Source organism: Hyperolius riggenbachi, chromosome 12 (genome assembly GCF_040937935.1).
Source record: "Hyperolius riggenbachi isolate aHypRig1 chromosome 12, aHypRig1.pri, whole genome shotgun sequence".
Taxonomy (NCBI): Eukaryota; Metazoa; Chordata; class Amphibia; order Anura; family Hyperoliidae; genus Hyperolius; species Hyperolius riggenbachi.
In genome coordinates, this window is record NC_090657.1 from 208,432,883 (window position 1) to 208,455,567 (window position 22,685).

The window sequence follows — 22,685 nt, forward strand, 5'->3', positions numbered from 1 at the left end:
TATGCTTAAAGGCATACCCACAGGCACTGCTCTGAGTCCCTTTAACTCCCTCAAGATCAAACAGACAGGGATTCGTTATTTATATCAAAAAATAACATTTATTGTACAAATACTCCACTTTGCTATATTAGCGTCAAGAGCTTTTCATCTTCTTAGGCAGGTATCAAACTCCCTTCATGTTTGTTTTAGACCAAAATCCCACTAGGAGCAATTTTCTGAGCACTGTGATTTGAAAACTCTTGCTAATGTAATGCTATGGGTGTCATCCCACTTGAGCGATGTGATTTTTTTTTAAATCCTCCATAGCATTGCATTAGCAAGAGCTTTTTTCAAATCACTAGCAATTAGAAATCGCTCCTAGTGAGTTTCTGGCATAAATGTGGATTACCCTAAAGCTCCAATCAGAAGCTCCATTCATTTGAATGGAGGAAATGACCAGAAGCTGCTATAGGCCTGGTGCACACCAAAAACCGCTAGCAGATCCGCAAAATGCTAGCAGATTTTGAAACGCTTTTTCTTTTTCTGTAGCGTTTCAGCTAGCATTTTGCGGTTTTGTGTAGCGGTTTTGGTGTAGTAGATTTCATGTATTGTTACAGTAAAGCTGTTACTGAAAATCTTCTGTAACAAAAACGTCGGCAAAACCGCTCTGAACTGCCGTTTTTCAGAGCGGTTTGCGTTTTTCCTATACTTAACATTGAGGCAGAAACGCATCCGCAATCCAAAAAATGCCTCACCCCGGGAGTCAGGGCCGGATTTGTACGTTTTACCGCCCAAGGCCACTGTCAGTAGCCGCCCCCTTCAGTTTAGGTAGCCAGATGACCCCTCCAGCTAGTATAAGAAGCCAGATGACCCTCACCCCTTCCATATACTGTACATAGCCTGATGACCCCCTCCTCCATCCAGTATAGGTAGCCAGGGGACCCTTTCCCCCAATATAGCTTCCTGCCCATCCGCCCTTGATCTTGTGGTGCCCTAGGCCATGGCCTATGTGGCCTTGCCTTAAATCCGGCCCTGCCGGGAGTATGCGTTTCTGCAAAACGCCTCCCGCTCTGGTGTGAAACACCCCATTGAGATACATTGACCAAGCGTATCCGCAGCCGCAAGCGGCTGCAGAAACGCTGAAAAAGCCGCTCGGTGTGCACCAGCCCATACTGTCACTTTACCGAAGAGAAAGCAGATTAATTCAGCCCTCTGACTTGTGCAACAGTTGCCAGCTGCTACTTCTTAAAGTGAATTGGGTAGATAAAGTGGCAGATAGATGCTTTATTCAAACATCACTGACCTCCATTATAGCAAGTAATGTCTTCCATGTTTAAAATGTGATGCCCTGTCATTTACTGACCCACTGGTATATTCTGATTTTCCTTCAGCACATGCCATGCATGCAGAATTTTTCCTGTGTTTGCAAGAAATTTTCATAGCAATCATGATGCCATTCAAGTTTCTAGCTATCTCCCACTGTAAGCTTTTAACTGTCAGAAATCACAAACGCATTTACGCAATAAAACCTGAATGTGCATCAATTGTGGCCGAACCCGTGCGGTATAGAGAACATTTCAATCACATCCCAGAATTTACCAAGGAAAATTTCTAATGACAAACAGAATAGTTTGTGATTGTAACAAAGGTTTCAAGTGAAAGTTAAAGTTTTGATTCCTAGTTAAAAGCCTATATATGCCTAGAGAGAGTCAGAGGCTTTTGAAGAGGAAGTCTGAGGTCATGTGATAAAATACCGGCAAAGTAAAGGGGATCTTTGATAAATACTGCTCCAGCTGACATGCAGAATGTTGTGGCTGGAATTTAGTTGGTTGAACTCCGCTTTAAGGAAGAAAAGGCAGACAAGGCCGAGAGGCTCCTCACTGGGGGGAAGTGCACAGGAAACAGGAAGGACGTAGTGTACCCATTATCTAATAACTGCTGTGTGTTCTGTTCATCTTGCAGGATTCTGCCTGTAACCCCGGAGCAAGTGTGGTTCAAAGGTCAAAGGTGAGTCCGGATGCCCCTATTGTACTCCATCTGCCTTGTGTGGCTGCTTGCAACAATAAGCAGACCATGTATGCATTATATTAATCACCTTCCTCTGAGGTGATCAGCTGAGATTTGTGAGGGTGCAGTCTAGTGTTGTACCATATTTTCTGGTGGAACTCATTGAATGTTTGTCTTTTTCAACCTAACTAACTCCACCATGTTATGGAGGCTGGTATTTGCATCTCCCGAGCTTCTTATGTGGCAGCAGCATAGTTTGGACTTTCAGGTCTACTTTAGGTGGCTTTCAAGGTTTGAATCGTGACTACAGAAACAATAATGGCCTGGAGACATACCCCACTCACGGCACAGTACAGATGGCCAGTGATATACTAAGGATTTCAGCTTGTGTACAAATGTTATGCCAATTGTACGCAGCTTATCACTGGGCCAATCAAATGTACTACAGGAGACATTGGTAGCGCTTCCAAATACAGGCTGCACCTGAGCTGACCAGATGCATAGATGCGCAGTGCACAGTACACGGGCATATTACACAACTTGCATTCAAAACAGATGCAGCAAGAAGGTTGTTGGCTTCCAAAACAGTTTGCGCACAGATTGTTAGGTACTAGATACTCTTCCGTGCCCTCACAGCAGAGACCTAACCGCTAGTTACCTGACCACTAGCTAACCGTTAAAACATAGTATGAACATGAGGCTGCTAGCCATAAATGGTCTACACATTTTGTGAAGAACAAGGAAAGGATTGGCAGCGCTTCTAATCAGGCTGAAACTGAAGAGGTGTGCAACACCCCCAGAAACTTAAATGCATACCTGTGAATACAAATCAGAGGCAAAACTATGCACTAAATCCTAATCTAAATAAATTAAATGCAAACTGATACACATGGATGCAGCTAGCCATAAGTAGACTTGTACTACCTGCTGATTTCTGAACCTAACTGCATGCACCTTGCATTCTATTTGCATGCACGTCAGAAGTATTAGCAGATCACTGGCCATCTTGATTGGTGGCTGGATGGTGTAATGGTTAAGGGCTCTAGTACACAGGAGACCTGGGTTCGACTCTCGGCTCTGCCTGTTCAGTAAGCCAGCACCTATTCAGTAGGAGACCTTAGGCAAGTTTCCCTAACACTGCTACTGCCTATAGAGCACACCCTAGTGGCTGCAGCTCTGGCACTTTGAGTCCGCCAGGAGAAAAGCATGATATGTTATTTGTCTTGTCTTGATTGCATGTACTGTGTGAACTGCACTTACACAATACAACCCAAACCTTCCCAAATACCTTTGTAATTCATGAATTTACATTGGCGCCCCTCTAATCTCTTCCACAGGGTCACAAGGAGGGGATTGATGGCTCTGTGTCATGGGATACTGGCATTGTGCCCCTTTACCAACTATACCTAAATATTGGGTGAGGTGGAGGTTTAGGAGCTGGACATTGAAGCAAAGAGATAATGTAACCACTAGTGGTGTTGGTGGAATCTGGGATTCTGATATTGCCGTGCACAGCAGCTCCGTACCATCACGAGCAGCGAGAGTCACAGAATTGCATTGCACATCGCACTTCATGTGACTTCGATGCTTCCTCCTTCCAGCTTAGGAGGAAACATCGGCGTAATGTGACGCGCCGTGGAACTCGGCTTCATGACTGCCTCCGCTTGGTGCTAAACTGCTGTGCGCGGCATTATCGGAAACCCGGATTCCACCAACCACACTAATGACCACTATCTCTGTTATAAACATTACGTTATTTTTTTTTTTTTATTCTACTCCAGAATTGAGCTATGCTCATGTTACTGTTGTGATGTATTCACTGACGTGGCATCTAGTTAAATTTGCTCCATTCCAGTAGCGCTCAATGGACATTTCCTAAGCAACCCTCATAGTGAAATAATATACAGTTGTGTTCAAAATTATTCAATCCCCACTGAAATTTAGTGTTTTGGCCAGTTTGACTGACTTACAAGTGCCTCTTTGATTTAATTGTAAACAAGATGACTGAAATGATCAAAATCAATGTCAAACTGGCCAAAACACTCAATTTCAGTGGGGGTTGAATAATTTTAAACACAACTGTACATAATCAAAGATTAACTTCAATGCAAACTGTATGGGAAAATGATCAGCAGTTCTCAGGAGCATCATCAGCCCTCCTCCCTATTCCAAGGCCCCTTCCCCTACCTTGTGACTACTAAGGCCCTACAACAAGGCTTTAATACATTTGGAAATACATATACAGCATCAATAAAGTACTTTTGCCTTGCTTGTCTACAGAAACCACAGCATTATCTTTCTTACCTTTGCATTATGTTTCCTGCTTCTAAATTTGCTGCACTTGTCTCCTCCTCCTGTGTACACAGCAGGTGCGGCCACCGATGAGATTTGTAGAATTCCATCCATTTTCTATCAGCATTTCTAGCATTGTGCAATGGCCAGGAGAAAAGCAGCTAGACAGAGAAACATTGAAAACTGTGAGCACTGCTCTAAGGAGAAATCCTTCACACTGATTACATTACTCCACTTGAGGAATCCATATCTGGCCGATTCCATCATAATGATCAAATCTGGCAGAGATCGATAGCATACTGTGGGCACCCAATCACCATTTCGATATATTTTCAGCCGACATCGACCCTGCATGCTGGACAGAATTTGCTCGAATTGGCTTGATCGGCATTTGATTTAAGGATGACTGACAGATCCCCGCCCGGTACCCCTACATGTAAAATATGTACCCCACAGGCCCATGGTGACCTCCTGCATCTGGTGTGGTGACATTTTTTGCAACTTTATAATATTTTGCAACCATTTGCAATAATTTATACTTATAGCTATCAGAAAGTGCAACCTAAGCATTAATTTCAATGTATTATGTAAAATAAATATGGCAGCCTCCATATCCCTCTCAGTTTCAGTTCAGTTGTCCTTTAACAAATGTGGCGTAAACCACAGTGAAAAGACTGGAGATAGTTCAGTAGTGATCTCTGCTTTGTATATGTGGATTCACACATCTATATCACAGTAACACAACCGTTATTTCTCCACAGTCCTTCAGCGTGAAGCCTCCGGTGAAGGAGCTCTGCTCCTCCTGTCAGACGACTGTGTACCCTATGGAGAGACTGGTCGCAGACAAACATATCTTCCACAACAGATGCTTCTGCTGCAAGCACTGCAGTACCAAGCTGAGGTGAGTATCAGCAGCATCAGTATCATTGATTGCAATAGGCCTAAAGCGACTGAGGTCCACCGGTTTCTTTACTACACAATTTTACCACCTCAGCAGCACCCCCTGCTGTCAGAAATAGGCATATACATGTTATGAAGAGAGGAGAAGGAATGGCTGTAATTCTTTCTGTGCAATCATTTCTTTACAATATATGAATAAAAGTGGAAACTGGATAGTGTGTAAAGTTCTCCTAAAGATGCATGTGCTTGCTTGGTTTTACACGTGCGGTGATAGAGATATGGAGGCTGACATTTTTTTTTCCTTTTAAAGGGACTCCGAGTACCTCTCATGGGTATGCCTTTAAGTCTCCGACCAGTACTGCAAAGTACTTAAAGTGGATCCGAGATGAACTTTTACTCATTGCATAATTGTGTTCCTTTCCTATTGTTTATAGGGCATTCCTCAAGCCAAATACTTGTTTTAATACTCTTTAATTCCCTATAAACTAAACAAGCCTCGCCCACAGCTTTTCAGAGAGCCTTGGCATTTTCAGACAGTAGCAAGTGCTCATGGGAGCTCAGTCTGGGCAGGAGGAGGGGGAGGTATTACTAGCCAAAGATTTCAGAGGCAAAGGAGGAGGGGGATTAGGTTTTTTTCACAGGCTGAGTGCTGGAGATGCTGATAAGCTTGCCTGTGTGTAATGTTTACAAACAACATGGCTGCTACCATTGTATCACAGGAATAAATAATCATTCTTTTGAAGCTGTTTGCAGCTAGATTTGCTGTGTAAACTTTAGATAAGATATACAGACAAGTTACTTGTTATAGTTAGTTTTTCATCTCGGATCCGCTTTAAAGATACATACCTTTCTGTAGCTTGTGCTCTACTCTTTCGTTTGATGCCTTAATCACCATTCTATACTAAATAGTTTTCATTCGATTTCAATTTAAAAATCGCGGCTGCCACCTTGGCTATGTTATGACTTCCGGGTCACCCATGTCTTCTCTGTTAGAGAAGTGCATCACTGAATGAAGCAGGAAGAGGAAGTGACACGCATGGCCATTGCAAGAGGCTCCTCCAGAGGGGTCATAGCACGACTTTGTTGGAAGTCATCTGGCTTAAAGGCATGCTCATGAGAGGTGGGCGGTGTCCCTTTAAACAATACCAGAACAACAAGCATGCAGATAAATATTTCTGACTGAAGTGTGACTGTGTGTGATCCATACACTACTGCAGCCAGAGATCAGCAGGGCTGCCAGGCAACTGGAATTATTTAAAAGAAAATAAATATGGTTGACAACATTTCCTTTTCACTTTAGATTCCCTTTAAAAAATAAATTGGATCTGCTAAATGCACCCACAAAGGATCAAATTATCAAAACTATAAAAAGTGTGTAAGGAGTAGCTTACCTCAGAGAGAACAGCGGCTGGTTAGACACAAAATTGCTTGAGAGCGTGCAACAATGCATTTTGTGGTGTTAAAATGACTTCCTCGGGTTGGTGCCACCTCAAGCTTTGATGTGGACAAAATGTTTTTTCCTTTTAAGAAAATGTGTCATATTTTCAGTAATGAGGAGGTTGGTGCTATTATAATTTTTATCTGAAATAATGTGACACTTCATAGTCAAATTAGATTGCTTCATGTAATTTTCAGAACCATATCAGGTATAACATTAACCTCCCTGGCGGTACAATAAATCCGCCAGGGGGCAGCGCAGCACTTTTTAAATTTTTTTTTTTTTTTTTTTTAAAGCATGTAGCTAGCCTAGCGCTAGCTACGTGCTCCCCCCCTCCCTCCGCTATCCCTCCCACCCCTCCGATCGCCGCCGGCGCTTTTACCCTGCAGGGAATCCCGTTCTAAACGGGATTCCCTGTATGGGCTTCCCCGTCGCCATGGCGACGATCACGATGACGTAACCGACGTCGTGACGTCAGCGGGCATTCCGATCCACCCCTCGGCGCTGCCTGGCACAGATTGGCCAGGCGGCGAAAGGGGTCGGGGGGGGGGGGGGGTGCGGCGCGGATAGCGGCGAATCGGCGGGTAGCTGCGGCGATCGTCATGCACACGCAGCTAGCAAAGTGCTAGCTGCGTGTAGCAAAAAAGAAAATTATGTAAATCGGCCCAGCAGGGCCTGAGCGGCACCCTCCGGCGGCTTACCCCGTGTCCAGCACGGGGTTACCGCTAAGGAGGTTAAAGAGACTCTGAAGCGAGAATAAATCTCGCTTCAGAGCTCATAGTTAGCAGGGGCACGTGTGCCCCTGCTAAACCGCCGCAATAGCGCCGCTAAACGGTCGTCCCTTCACCCCCAAACCCCCCACTGCGACACTTGGTCGCAGACTTGGTCGCTCCTGGAGGCAGGGCTAACGGCTGCAGCCCTGCCTTCAGTCGCGTCTATCAGCGGCGGATCTCCGCCTCTCCCCCGCCCCTCTCAGTGAAGGAAGACTGAGAGGGGCGGGGGAGAGGCGGAGATACGCGCTGACAGAAGCGCGTGGGGCAGGGCTGCGGCGGTTAGCCCTGCCCCAACCAGGAAGCGCTCCCCCGCATTACGGAGGGGATTTGGGGGATCAGGGACCCCGTTAAGCCGCGGGATAGCGGCGGTTTAGCAGGGGCACACGTGCCCCTGCTATCTATGAGGTCTGGAGTGAGATTTATTCTCTCTTCAGACTCTCTTTAAAGAGAGACATATGGAGAATTACATGTTTATTTCTTTTTAGACAATGCACATTGCCTGGCTGACCTGCTGATCCACTGTCTGTAATACTTTCAGCCATAGACCCTGAACAAGCATGCAGATCAGATGTTTTTGACAAGATTAGCTGCATGCTTGTTTCAGGTGTGTGATTCATACACTACTAAATAGAAAGATCAGCAGGCTGGCCAGGCAACTGGCATTTTTGAAAAGGAAATGAATATGGCAGCCTCCATATGTCTCTTACCTTGGGGTCCTTTTAGGGATTGGTTTAGATTAGTGCTTAAAGCGGACTGGTTTCCACGATAGTCTGACATGTCGATGGATCCTATGTTACCCGAGTCTGTTTATTGTGGTAGTGGTACCCGAAATACCATCTTGCATAACTTTTCCAAACACCACACAAACATGTCATAGATAGTATAGTATCTATGACCTGTCCGGTACAATGGACACCACAATATCAGATCCAAGATAACTGTCCACATTTGGAACCAGACATGGTATGAACTTAGTCTAAGACCACTGATAGGTGAATATCTCTGATTATCTCAGTACTTATGCACCTGACATGAGTGGGATACATAAGGGCTGGTTCACACGGACGTTTGGAGGCGTCGCGTTCATTGGCGTTGCGGTGGCAATGCGTTCGGGCTTTCAGCAGCGTTTGCGTTGCGTCGCGTTTTTTCTTCCCCTAGGGGGTCATTAGCCATCGCGGTTAACCGCCCCTGGAAGCTACATGTAGCTTCCAGGGCTCCTTGAATGCCAGTGAAAATCGGGACCCGAACGCCGCGTTTGTGTAAACGCGCGTAAAAGCTTGGTACAAACGCTCCCATTCACTTGAATGGAAGCGTTTAACGCCAAGCCCTGAACGCTGGCGGTAAACGCTCTGCAAGCGTCCGTCTGAACCAGCCCTAAGGCAGCAAGTGAGCAGCTCTTAAAGTGATATTTAAGTGAAAACAAAGTGAAGTGATAAACAATTGTATCTATCCTCCTACTCCCAAAAAAAAAAAAAAAATGACTTTTAGATATCCCATAGTTATGTTATGTTTAAAGAAAGCCTGTAGCACAAAAAACTGCCCCTGGGGGGTACTTGCCTCCGGAGGGGGAAGCCTCGATTTGATCCAGAGGTTTCCCCCTCCCGAGGTAAGTACTCCCGAGGCACTTTTTGTTTCTTAGTCAGTTGCCTAGTAGACTATTAACCCTTTCAGGCAGAGAAAGGAAAAAAGCATCACAATATATTTATTTGTGACCTTGGCACTGTACATACGCACGTCTATCTCATCATGTCACATGTCACTTTAGTTTTCCTTTTAAAGTTGATGCATTAGAAGCAGGAAAAAATGGCAAATGTATGGACTCTTCTTAAAAACACCCACATGGGCTAATTTGTGATGGTTAGAAGACTGTTTCACACCTTCTCCAACACTGTGGGTCTTGTGGGATCTTCCGAGTTTGCAGTGGTTAGTGCCTACTTATTGTAGCCCAAGGAAGGATAACCAACAAAATGGCAGCAGGGGTCATGGGTACCCGAGGCTTATTGATGTGCATGGGGAGTGAAGGCTATCCTACTTGGTCCAATCACACATAACAGCTGCTTTACCACAAATGGCTGAAAATCTGGAAGGGTACCTGAACTGACATGTGACCTGAGATGAAGTTGTATGTACAATGCCCAGCAGAGAGATGACCAGGGGCTGTGTTCCTCCTATTATTTCTATCACTCTAATGCTGGGAATACACGATTCGTTTCTGCTGCTCGATTCCCCTGTTCGATCGTTTCACCACTCGATTCTGCAGTCGATTCTCTTACATTCCGCTCGGTTTTTAAAATCTTTTTCCAATCATTTCTATCACAAATCGAGCAGTTGAACGGGAGATCAGACATGTCGGAAATTATCTATCGAGCCATCTATCTGGCTCAAAAACGAACAGTGTATTCCCAGCATAAGGGTTTCAGGGCTCAGAATGACCGTTTCACTCCATTCAGACTTAACCACTTGCCGACCGCCCACTATAGAATGGCGGCGGCAAAGTGGCAGCCCCAGGACCACGTAACGCACATTGGCGTCGGATCCTGGGTCTCTTCCTGGCCGGGGATCGCGCGCACTGATGCGCGCACATCCGCCGGCAATAGGCTCCGCCCACCTGCGACGACAACCCGCCGGCCGTTCGGAAGCGCCGGCGGGTTGTTAACCCCACGATCGCCGCATACAAAGTGTATAATACACTTTGTAATGTATACAAAGTGTATTATACAGGCTGCCTCCTTCCCTGGTCGTCCTAGTGTCCGAGGGACCACCAGGGCAGGCTGCAGCCACCCTAGTCTGCACCCAAGCACACTGATCCTGCCCCCCCTTCCCTCTGATCGCCCACAGCACCCCTGAGACCACCCCCCTGCCCACCCCCCAGACCACTGTTTGCACCCAATCGCTCCCCTAATCACCCATCAATCACTCCCTGTCACTATCTGTCAACGCTATTTTTTTTTATTAGGTCCCTAACTGCACCCTGGGGGCTCCTGATCCCCCCCCCCCCCCCTGTGTACTGTATGATCACCTGTCAATCACCCATCAATCACCCCCTGTCACTGCCACCCATCAATCAGCCCCTAACCTGCCCCTTGCGGGCAATCTGATCACCCACCCACACCATCAGATCACCCGCAAACCCGCCATCAGATCATCTCCCAAGTGCATTGTTTACATCTGTTCTCTCCTCTAAACACCCACTAATTACCCATCAATCACCCCCTATCACCACCTGTCACTGTTACCCATCAGATTAGACCCTAATCTGCCCCTTGCGGGCACCCAATCAACCGCCCACACGCTCAGATTGCCCTCAGACCCCCCCTTATCAATTCGCCAGTGCATTATTTACATCTGTTCTTCACTGTAATAACCCACTGATCACCTATCAATCACCCCCTAACCTGCCCCTTATGGGCAATCTGATCACCCACCCACACAATCAGATCGCCCGCAAACCCGCCGTCAGATCACCTCCCAAGTGCATTGTTTACATCTGTTCTACCCATCAATCACCCCCTGTCACTGCTACCCATCAGATCAGACCCCTATCTGCCCCTAGGGCACCCAATCACCCGCCCACACCCTCAGAACGCTCTCAGACCCCAGCCCTGATCACCTCGCCAGTGCATTGCTTGCATCTATTCCCCCCTCTAATCACACCTTGAGACACCCATCAATCACCTCCTGTCACCCCCCCCCCAGCACTCCTATCCATCAGATCAGGCCCAATACAACCTGTCTTCTAAGAGGCCACCCTGCATATGAACGGTTCCACAAAATTCGCCCCCTCATAGACTACCTGTCATCAAAATTTGCAGATGCTTATACCCCTGAACAGTCATCTTGAGGCATTTGGTTTCCAGACTACTCCTCACGGTTTTGGGCCCCTAAAATGTCAGTGCAGTATAGGAACCCCACAAGTGACCCCATTTTAGAAAAGACACCCCAAGGTATTCCGTTAGGTGTATGACTAGTTCATAGAAGATTTTATTTTTTGTCAAAAGTTAGCGGAAAATTGATTTGTTTTTTTCACAAAGTGTCATTTTCCACTAACTTGTGACAAAAATAAAATCTTCTATGAACTCACCATACTCCTAACGGAATACCTTGGGGTGTCTTCTTTCTAAAATGGGGTCACTTGTGGGGTTCCTCTACTGCCCTGGCATTTTAGGGGCCCTAAACCGTCAGGAGTAGTCTACAAACCAAATGCTTCAAAATGACCTGTGAATGGGCCCCTTAGCGCACCTAGGCTGCAAAAAAGTGTCACATGTGGTATCGCCGTACTCAGGAGAAGTAGTATAATGTGTTTTGTGGTGTATTTTTACACATACCCATGCTGGGTGGGAGAAATATCTCTGTAAATGACAATTTTTTGATTTTTTTACACACAATTGTCTATTTACAGAGATATTTCTCCCACCCAGCATGGGTATGTGTAAAAATGCACCCCAAAACACATTATACTACTTCTCCTGAGTACGGCGATACCACATGTGTGACACTTTCTTGCAGTCTAGGTGCGCTAAGGGGCCCAACGTCCTATTCACAGGTCATTTTGAGGCATTTGATTTCCAGACTACTCCTCACGTTTAGGGCCCCTAAAATGCCAGGGCAGTGTTGGAACCCCACGAGTGACCCCATTTTAGAAAGAAGACACCCCAAGGTATTCAGTTAGTAGTATGGTGAGTTCATAGAAGTTTTTATTTTTTTGTCACAAGTTAGTGGAAAATGACACTTTGTGAAAAAAAAAAAAAATTTCCGCTAACTTGTGACAAAAAATAAAATCTTCTATAAACTCACCATACTACTTATGGAATACCTTGGGGTGTCTTCTTTCTAAAATGGGGTCACTTGTGGGGTTCCTATACTGCCCTGGCATTTTAGGGGCCCTAAACCGTGAGGACTAGTAGTCTAGAAACCAAATGCCTCAAAATGACCTGTGAAATCCTAAAGGTACTCATAGGATGTTGGGCCCCTTAGCGCAGCTAGGGTGCAAAAAAGTGCCACACATGTGGTATCGCCATACTCAGGAGAAGTAGTATAATGTGTTTTGTGGTGTATTTTTACACATACCCATGCTGGGTGGGAGAAATCTCTCTGTAAATGGACAATTGTGTGTAAAAAAAAAAATCAAAAAATTGTCATTTACAGAGATATTTCTCCCACCCAGCATGGGTATGTGTAAATATACACCCCAAAACACATTATAATACTTCTCCTGAGTACGGCAATACCACATGTGTGGCACTTTTTAGAAGCCTAACTGCGCTAAGGGGCCCAAAGTCCAATGAGCACCTTTAGGCTTTACAGGGGTGCTTACAATTTAGCACCCGCCAAAATGCCAGGACAGTAAACACACCCCACAAATGACCCCATTTTGGAAAGTAGACACTTCAAGGTATTCAGAGAGGGGCATGGTGAGTCCGTGGCAGATTTCATTTTTTTTTTTTTTTTGGCACAAGTTAGCAGAAATGGAAACTGTTTTTTTTTTTTTTTTTGTCTCAAAGTGTCATTTTCCGCTAACTTGTGACAAAAAATAAAATCTTCTATGAACTCGCCATGCCTCTCGGTAAATACTTTGGGATGTCTTCGTTACAAAATGGGGTCATTTGGGGGGTATTTATACTATCCTGGAATTTTAGCACCTCGTGAAACATGACAGGTGGTCAGAAAAGACGGAGATGCTTCAAAATGGGAAAATTCACTTTTTGCACCATAGTTTGTAAACGCTATAACTTTTACCCAAACCAATAAATATACACTGAATGGTTTTTTTTTAATCAAAGACATCTAGCACAATAAATTTGGACAAAAATGTATACAGAAATTTTACTTTATTTGACAAATTTTATCACAGAAAGTTAAAAAAATCATTTTTTTTTGAAAATTCATGTCTTTTTTGATGAATATAATAAAAACTAAAAATCGCAGCAGCAATTAAATAGCACCAAAAGAAGCTGTATTAGTGACAGGAAAAGGTGGTAAAATTTATTTAGGTGGTAGGTTGTATGACCGAGCAATAAACCGTTAAAGCTGCAGTGGTCTGAATGGAAAAAAAGGCTCTGGTCCTTAAGGGGTTTTATGACTGCAGTCCTTAAGTGGTTAAAGAGAATCTGTACTCTAAAATTCTTACGATAAAAAGCATACCATTTTATTCATTATGTTCTCCTGGGCCCCTCTGTGCTGTTTTTGCCACTCCCTGCTGCAATCCTGGCTTGTAATTGCCAGTTTTAGGCAGTGTTTACAAACAAGACATGGCATGTGATAGGCTGAGAGGAGCTCAGTCTGTGACTCATACAGAGCCTGCAGGAGGAGTGGAGAGGGTGTGTATAGCTTCTGCCTATAATAAGCAGAGCTGCACATTCTTGCCTGAGCCCGACAAAGCTGTCAGAGGAAAGAAGATTAGATTATATAACAGAGATAATACAGCCACTGTCCCACTTGGAAAGGCTGCAGTAAGACAGACCACATTAGAACAGGTATAGGAACTTATAGGATAGAAGATAGAAGAATAACGCTGACATTTTTGTTACAGAGTCTCTTTAACCACTTAAACCCCCGCGGTACGAATTTCTCCGTCCCTTTTTTCCCCCCTAAAAAACCAGGGACGGAGAAATCCGTACCTTCCGCGTTGCCGTCGCTGTCTGCGCTCCCGCCGCTCGTGCGCGCACCCGCCGCTCGTGCACGCCGCCGCCTGCTCACACGGAGATCAATGAACGGGAAAATCCATTCCCGTTCGTTGATCTAAGCCCCCGCAATGATCGCGCTGCTTCTATTAGAAACAGCGCGATCATAGTGATTCTCCCAGCCTCCTACTGCTTCCTGTAAGCGTCCGGAAGGACGCTTACAGGTCGCATGTAAACAAACACTGTGGCCATCTTGTGGCCAAATAGTAAACTACACCCTAAAAGCATTTTACATAAACAAACATTATAACTCATTACCTCCCACACTCCCCAATTTTTTTTTTTTTTGTTTTTGTAATTAAAAAAAAAATACAATAAAAAAAAAACATAAATAGTTACCTTAGGGACTGAACTTTTTAAATATTTATGTCAAGAGGGTATAACACTGTTACTTTATAAACTACGGGCTTGTAATTAGGGATGGATGCAAAACTGAAAAAAATGCACCTTTATTTCCAAATAAAATATTGTCGCCAAACATTGTGATAGGGACATAATTTAAATGGTTTTATAACCGGGACAAATGGTTAAATACATTTCATGGGTTTTAATTACAGTAGCATGCTTTATTTAAAAACTATAATGGCCGAAAACTGAAAAGTAGTAATTTTTTCCCACATTTTTTTCCTATTTTCCCATTAAAACACATTTAGAATAAAATAATTCTTGGCATAATGTCCCACCTAAAGAAAGCCTAATTGGTGGCGAAAAAAACAAGATATAGTTCATTTCATTGGGATAAGTAATAATAAAGTTATAGACGAATTAATGGAAGGAGCGCTGAAAGGTGAAAATTGCTCTGGTGTTCAAGGGGTAAAACCCCTCAGTGGTGAAGTGGTTAAAGGGTCTGATAACTAATTACAGGCTATGTGGCAGGGATCAATGATTTGCATCTCACTGACCATCTCTGCTTCTGAGTTCTGTAGAGTTCATGCCTCAGTGAGTCAGGGCTGGTGCACACCGAGCGGCTTTTTTAGCGTTTCTGCAGCCGCTTGCGGCTGCGGATCCGCTTGGTCAATGTATCTCAATGGGGTGGTGCACACCAGAGCGGGGGGCGTTTTGCAGAAACGAATCCTCCCGGGGTGAGGCATTTTTTGGATTGCGGATGCGTTTCTGCCTCAATGTTAAGTATAGGAAAAACGCAAACCGCTCTGAAAAACGGCACTTCAGAGCGGTTTTGCAGGCGTTTTTGTTACAGAAGCTGTTCAGTAACAGCTTTACTGTAACAATATATGAAATCTACTATACTGAAAACCGCAGCAGCAATCCGCAAAACGCTAGCAAAACGCCATAGAAAAATTAAAAAAAGCGTTTCAAAATCTGCTAGCATTTTGCGGATCTGCTAGCGGGTTTTGGTGTGCACCAGCCCTCAGAGACAATTTCTTAGCAGAAAAGGTGACCGACACAATATTAGGCCAGTTCTGGTTTGTCTGATCTGTGTAGATTACATAGAGATTAAGAGTAGGTTCACACTAGGTCCGGGAACGTATCCGTGGCTCTGTTTTGTTTTTACCTGATAAAAACCGGAGCCACGGATAGCAATGTTAAAAATAGCAGCTGTCTTTACCTAAACAAAAAATGGATCCGTGCTGCATTTTCCCGCACCGCATGCGGATACACGGAGGGGTAGTGGCAGGCAATAGGATAACAGATCCCCCTCTATACAGGCAGTTTTGGACACCGAGACGGATTTGTTTTGTGTCCCGGGGGGGGGGGGGGTGGGGGGGTCGGGGGTAGGTGCCATGCTGGAAGGTGAAGCAGCAAGGACGGGGTGGCAGTGGTCCACCGTCCGGGCTACCCCTCCAGCTACATGCGCAAGAGTAATACCTTACCTTCTTTACTTCCTCTGCTCGCTGTGTCACTTCCTGCAATGCCGCCCTCCGGACTATAGAGGGCAGCATTGCAGGTAGTGATGCAGTGACCGGAGGAAGTAAAGAAGGTAAGCTCCCGTTCCCTACATACATTTTAATTACTTTTGCGCATGTAGTGGGGACGGGAGACCCAGGTGAGGGAGGGAGGGGGCGGCGTCCCAGCCGACCGCTGTCACCTCTGTCCTGGCTGCTTCACCCTCCAGTTTGGCGGCCCCCCTCCCTAGGCATAGGTTTCCACGGATTGGAAACGTATGCTCAAAACCTATTAAAAAACATAAAAACGGAGGGGAAATAACAAAACAAACCGGATCCATTTCGAATGGATCCGATCTGTCACGGACCTAGGCTTATAGGATCACCCTTTAGTGGCAGTCTATTTACCCACAGTATAAGCTACTAGTAGACCCAAGCCCGTTTAAAAACGGGCTCTAGGTCTTTTCCGGCGGCCGCAGCCGCCAGTGCGCATGCGCGCGCCCGCACCCGCCCACCTCGCTCGTCCGCCCAGCAACCTGGTCCCAGGCAGCTGTCTGTTACTGCACACATGCGCAGTAACAAAAAACCTGGGAAACAGGGACAGCTGGCTGCTGGACGCAGCGACGGTTAGGTTGTATGTGTAGTACAGCTAAGAAATAGAACATTAGTTGCAAAGTTATGAGTCTCCTATTGTTTCCAGTACAGGAAGAGTTAAGAAACTTATCTATGCAAAAGAGCTTCTCTGAACTCTCCAAGTTGGCTACAGTGCTGTTTTCTGAAGTGCTTATACATCAAAGGAACAGTGAAAGACAACTTTAGATAAGATTTTACTGCAGGGAAATTCAAAGCGTCATTAGCTCTGCTCTGTTTCATAGTTTTAAATTTGTAAATTGCAAATATTAGAGAATTATGCAATGTTATAAAAAGAAAGCTATAGAACTGAAAATAAAAATAGGAGACTCTGTTCTCTCTAATACTATAATAATAATAATGGGTTTCTTACCAGTTGCATCACCAGTGGCAGCTTGAAGGTCCATTGGCTTATATTAATGTATCTCAGGCTTTCCCTGAGGAAAAAAAAAAAACCAACACGCTAATAAAATCATATTTACTGTAAATAGGTAAAAGGTACAGAAAAGGAGGGTAACCACTCCAATGAGGGTAAACACACCATAAAAAACTAACCCTTTTTTAATCTTTCAGCGGCAGCAATCTGGTCCTTTAAAAGTGAATCTCCTGCTATAGTTCTGTGGAGCTTTAACCACTTAAGGACTGCAGTGTTAAACCCCCCCTAAAGACCAGGCCATTTTTTAATAAATAGGCCACTGCTGCTTTAGGCCTCGCTGCAGGGCCGTCCAACTTGGCACACAAGTGATTCCTAACCCCCCCCCCCCCCCCCCCCCTTTTCTCCCCACCAACATTTTTCTGTTGGTGGGGTCTGACCGCCCCCCAGATGTTTTATTTTTTGCAAAAATGTCTTATTATTTTATAAATGTTACTATTTTTTTTTTTACTCCCCCCGCCAGCCAATCAGCGTGATCGGCTGTCATAGGCTTTAGCAGCTACAGAGGGGACAGCCGTGTCACACAGATCGCAGTGCTGTACGGAGTACTTAGACGGCGGTTTCGCTGTCTTCATAGTCTCCTAGCGGCGATCGTCGGCAAGAGGTTAAAGGACAACTGAAGTGCCAAGAATATGGAGGCTATATTTATTTCCTTTTAAACTATACCAGTTGCCTGGCAGCCCTTCTGATCTATGTGGCTGCAGTAGTGTTTGAATAACATCAGAAACAAACATGCAGCTAATTTTGTCAGAACTGACAATGTCCTCCTATTGGATGTGCAGTACAAGCAGTTGCACATTTGGTGGACTACAAGCTTAAGTATACCTTAGGGCTGCATAGCCAGGCTGGATAAATTGCTAGTACAGTATCCAGGGCTCCTTAAAAATTGAAGCCAACACTGTATAGAGGCAGCCACTCCCTGTGAGTGGCTCCGATATCTCCGTGGGTGTGACTTGCAGCATGTGTCCTGCAAAACGTTCAGCTCACACTCGAACCAATCGTGAAGCCTCTCTTCAAAATGCAGCCAATCATAAGCCGCTCCCATCTGTAATGCAAGTGGCTCCAATACTTCCGCGGCGGGACTTGGCACTCTCCTCTCCACTCTCCTTAGTTTTGCAGCGAGTAGGCACGCTGTGATCTGTACCGTAAGTGAAGGTAGCCTGTACTGTGCTCCTCACACTACCAGGAGCATCATCACTAACAAGGGAAGAGATACCCGGTAGTACGTACAATCCCATGGGAGGACTGTGAAGATACTTTTATCGGTGATTACAAAGTGGAAGTGGTAACACTGCATCCTGTTTTGTTCATATTACTCTTTTCTATAGCCAGAGTCAGCATCCTGTAGGGGCCAAAAAACATGTTTTCTATAGCACAAGTTTTATTCTATCAGAGTTTACTATACCAGGCTTTGCTCCCATAGACTTATAATGGAGATTGGCTGCGACCAGGAGAGGTAGTTTACTATACCCAAATGTATACTATACCAGAGTTTATTCTAATAAGATTATACGGTATATGAATCTGTGAATGTGTCCTACAGCACAATTCCTATGTTACTTATTGGTGCTTCTCTCTTGCAGCCTAGGCACCTATGCTGCCCTCCACGGCGAGTTCTATTGTAAGCCTCACTTCCAGCAGCTCTTCAAGAGCAAAGGGAACTACGATGAGGGATTTGGACGCCGACCGCACAAAGACCTGTGGACCCACAAGGAACAGGACGCTCCCGGTGACAAAGCACCTTGAGCAGCTTTATCCACCCGCAGCTCACCTGGCTATTCGTATCTCACCCACAATGCACCTGGGGTGAGGTCCTCATGTGCCTCAGCGTGGGTTTAAATGCAGATACTGGCACTTTTTTATAGCATGTAGCTTGTACAGTTAGACCTTCCTAGTGGTGGGAGTGTTTAACTGCAGAAATCAGACGCCACCCAGGCCTTGAATTCATTTAGCGGGGCACACTTGTTCTTTGATACGGGCCGTTTCTGCCGATTGTGTGCAGAACTGTGAGGCTCACATTTTAATGGCAAAGCTGGCCTATTAAATTTGAGACCCATGTGGCATCTGAGTGTGACGGGGGGAGGTGGGGCAATGGCCATTAACCACAGCTGCTGAGTTCTGTTATCGTTTTGGGGGCATTTGAACAATGGGTTGCAAGTTCTGTTGCCTTGGGTTTATGCGAGATCCAAGGAGGGCAGGCCTAGCAGACATGTAAAGCTGTGCACATATATCGCAAGTCTGATTTCATTCCTCAGAAAAGACCAAAAGGTGCAGTAATGGAAGGGAGCGTGGTGACGGCCATCTTGTTCTTACAGGGAAAAGACAAACTGAACTAGACGGCCATATCCTGCTCCTCTCCGCTCTATGACCTCAGGGGACATACTCATCTCTTCTATGACTTCAGATAAGAATCACACCACCATTTCGGAAATTGGCATCCCATGTTGTTCACCTCCCTCCAGCATATATCCAAAAAGATAGAAAGACACCCTCACCACTTCCTGCCTTTTCACCAGAAAGGGAAACCGCAACATTCCTGATCCCGTTGTCAGCTCGGGGGGATGGCACACCTTCTCTGCTGATCAACAGGGACATCAATACTCTGCACTGGTTTTTGGGCGTTGTTTACAAAATGTTTTTAAACCTATGACTTATCTCTGTGAGCCTTGATTGTAAAATAAAAGCCTATCTAGGACCACATGTTCCTGTTGACTGGTCATTATTTACCTAATAAGGAATGACTTATTGAGCTTACCTAACCTGTTGTTTTTAAGTGATCACTGTCAGATTTAGGAGAAATGTGATACGGAAAAAGAAAATCTTTCTGTTGGTTTCCATCTTTACTGTTCCTCTGTGATCAGGGCCGGATTTAGGCCATGGCCTAGGGCACCACAGGACCAAGGGCACCAAAGCAGCAGGACTTGGGCAGCATTGGAAACTGTGAGGAAGATTATGCTTCTGCACTGGAGACGAGCAGAGAAATGAGTGACACAGATGGCTGCTGCTGTGTGAGGGCGTGCTGGCTACCTGTACTGGAAGAGGAGGAGGAGGGATTATGGGAGTCACCTGGCTACTATACTGGAGGGAAAGGGAGGAGGGATTGTCTTGCTATCAACACTAGAGGGAAGGGGGGGAGGAATCATCTGGCTACCTATACTGGAGGGAAGGGGGGGGAAGTCATCTGGCTACCTATACTGGAGGGAAGGAGGAGGAGTCATCTGGCACCTATACTGGAGGGAAGGAGGAGGAGTCATCTGGCACCTATACTGGAGGGAAGGGGGAGAGATCATCTGGCTACCTATGCTGGAGGGAAGGGAGGAGGGGTCATCTCACTACCTATACTGAAGGGGGGCGGCTGGTGACAGTGGCCTTGGGCGGTAAAGAGTACAAATCCGGCCCTGTCTGTGATGCCAAAAGTGACATCACCTCTGCCCTATTTGTATGTTATTTATTTCAACGCAGCTCGGTGTTCATTTTCCCTTCCTACTGCTACAGCTTACTGTCCATCTCACCGCAAACATCCTAGACAATAGGCTTACATCACTGTAAATACTCTTCAAAGGGAGGAGGGATTCAGTTACCTCCTAGTCTATGTCTAGAGCAGGGGTGTCAAACGCAATCACATAAAGGGCCAACATCTAAATCTATTCTTAAGGAGGCCATACATCAAGCGATTTGGCTTTACGATTGACCATTCAATTATTTTATCGAATTGAGAGAGAATCGATGTGTTTCAGTATGGCCCATCATTGAAAAGTGGCAGATATTATGTAGAATTGATCAGCTCAGTCATTCAAGCCAGATGGAAGATATCAGCTAATCGCACAGGAATTGGCCACTGTTCACATGTCGTTCAATCGACTCTATTATTTTTGCATACAGAGCATGGAGGCACAACATCAGTCAGATCAATTAGAAGGTGAATCACATAGGATATCGCTAGTAGTGTGTGGGTCACTAGTCGATCCAACTTTCAATCAACCACACTGAAGTCGATCGTCTAATAAAGTGGATTGCTTTGTCGATTGAATAAGAATGGCTAGTTGTATGGCTATCTTAAGTCATGGGCCAAATTGTTTCAAACTAAGTGGCGTAACTATAGCGACCATGGGGAGGCTGCTCCTCCCTCTTCTGCAGAGTAGCACAGTGGAGCAGTTTAATATTTACCTGCCCCAGTGCTGCTTCGGGTCTCCTCTGCTGTTCCTGACAGCCACACATTCTATGCTACAAACCTCTGGCTACTGAGGCATGTCATGTGATCGGGAGAAGGTATGGAAGCACAGAGCATGCAACTGCCAAGAAGAACAGAAGAGACACGATTCAGCGCAAGAACAGGTAAGTATTACACTGCTCTGCTGCATTAGTCTGCTACGAGGGGAAGGGGTGTGTGTACAATTCACCAGATGGGAGGGGAATCAAAGGAAGGGTCCCCATGATGATTTTGCCGTGGGGTGCGCCATGGATTGTTTATTGCTGCATTTCTGCTCAAACAGACAATGTTTCAATCAGAAATACCATCCCCAGTGTGTTCCTCTAGTTGGCAAGGCAGTGTGCGGCCTTTCTTTTACTGCTTACAATGATGGCCATTGGAAGCTCTCAAGGGCCCACATAAAATGGCAAGGAGGGCAGCATTTGCCCCGAGTTTGACACCTGTGGTCTAGACAATGTCCTTAGGAAGCTTTCTGTTATTTGTATGCTGAGATGAGCTGGTTACTGTAGCCAAGAAAAAAAAAAACTTTGTGCAATCGCACTGGCACTGTACAGTTCCAAAGGCACTCAGACTACGTAAATAAAAATAAAACATTGTGGGACATCTAGGGATCTATTTTTGAAAAAAAAAGAGGGCTACATATTTTGGGGCATATTCCTGCTAAATGTAGGAAACCTCAAGCCTCCTTTCTATAAAAGAATTAGCGTGTGAACTTCTCCCCAGTACTAAACGAGTAACAGAGTGATCACAAAAACTTTAACCATATAAAGGTTAAAAAAAAAAAATCACCACCACTGACTATGCATAACATAACCAAGGTGGGATCGTTGCGCTAGAGGATTACTCAAGGTTTTTTTCTAGTAAACCTCTGCGACAAACACTGAGATAAAAAGCAAGAAACCTCAAACCTTGGGGTGGATAGAAGCCTTCAACACTTTCCTTACGAAGCCTGCTTTTCATCCGATAACACGTTCGGCTTATGTTTTATAAACGTGTTGAGCTAGGCCATGTGGCAGCCCGGCAGATGTGCTCTGGAGTAGCCCAACATTACAAGTCCAGGTCGTAAAGGAATCCGGAAGAGCCATTCCTAAATCTGAATATGATAATATAATAGCTTTCTTGATTTAATGAGCAATCATACTTCAAAGCTTAGCAACCTATATTATTTGAGTCTCTACATTCCCATACTCTGCTGTGACCTCTAGATATCAGAGGAGACTTACCCTGACGTCTAGAAAAATCCATCCCATGTTACTTAGCAAAGAGGGTAGAACAATAAACTGAACCCAACTAAATTGTGACGTGACCTTTGGCAAAAATCCCAGGTCAGTTTGTGGAAAAATATTGTCATCTTGGAAAAAGGGTGCCTACAGGAAAGATTCACTAACGCCTAAATGTGTTTTTTATTTTTTTTACCATTAAATTAAATAGATCCATCACCTCCAGTGTCAATGAAATCTATGCGATAACAATGTCTGACAAAAGACAGAATTGAAGGG

General features: G+C 45.1%; 1 protein-coding gene across 3 annotated transcripts in view; it reads left to right on the forward strand.

Moving 5' to 3' along the window:
• The window catches only part of LIMD2 (LIM domain containing 2), a 60,961-nt gene extending 41,284 nt beyond the window's left edge, over positions 1-19,677 (forward strand). For all 3 annotated transcript variants that reach the window (XM_068264343.1, XM_068264345.1, XM_068264344.1), the window contains exons 3-5: positions 1,942-1,986; positions 5,040-5,179; positions 18,560-19,677. In XM_068264343.1, the coding sequence (XP_068120444.1) occupies positions 1,942-1,986; positions 5,040-5,179; positions 18,560-18,722 (348 nt within the window). In that variant the 3' untranslated portion in view covers positions 18,723-19,677. The remainder of the gene's footprint in view (positions 1-1,941; positions 1,987-5,039; positions 5,180-18,559) is intronic.
• The last annotated feature ends 3,008 nt before the right edge of the window (positions 19,678-22,685 follow it).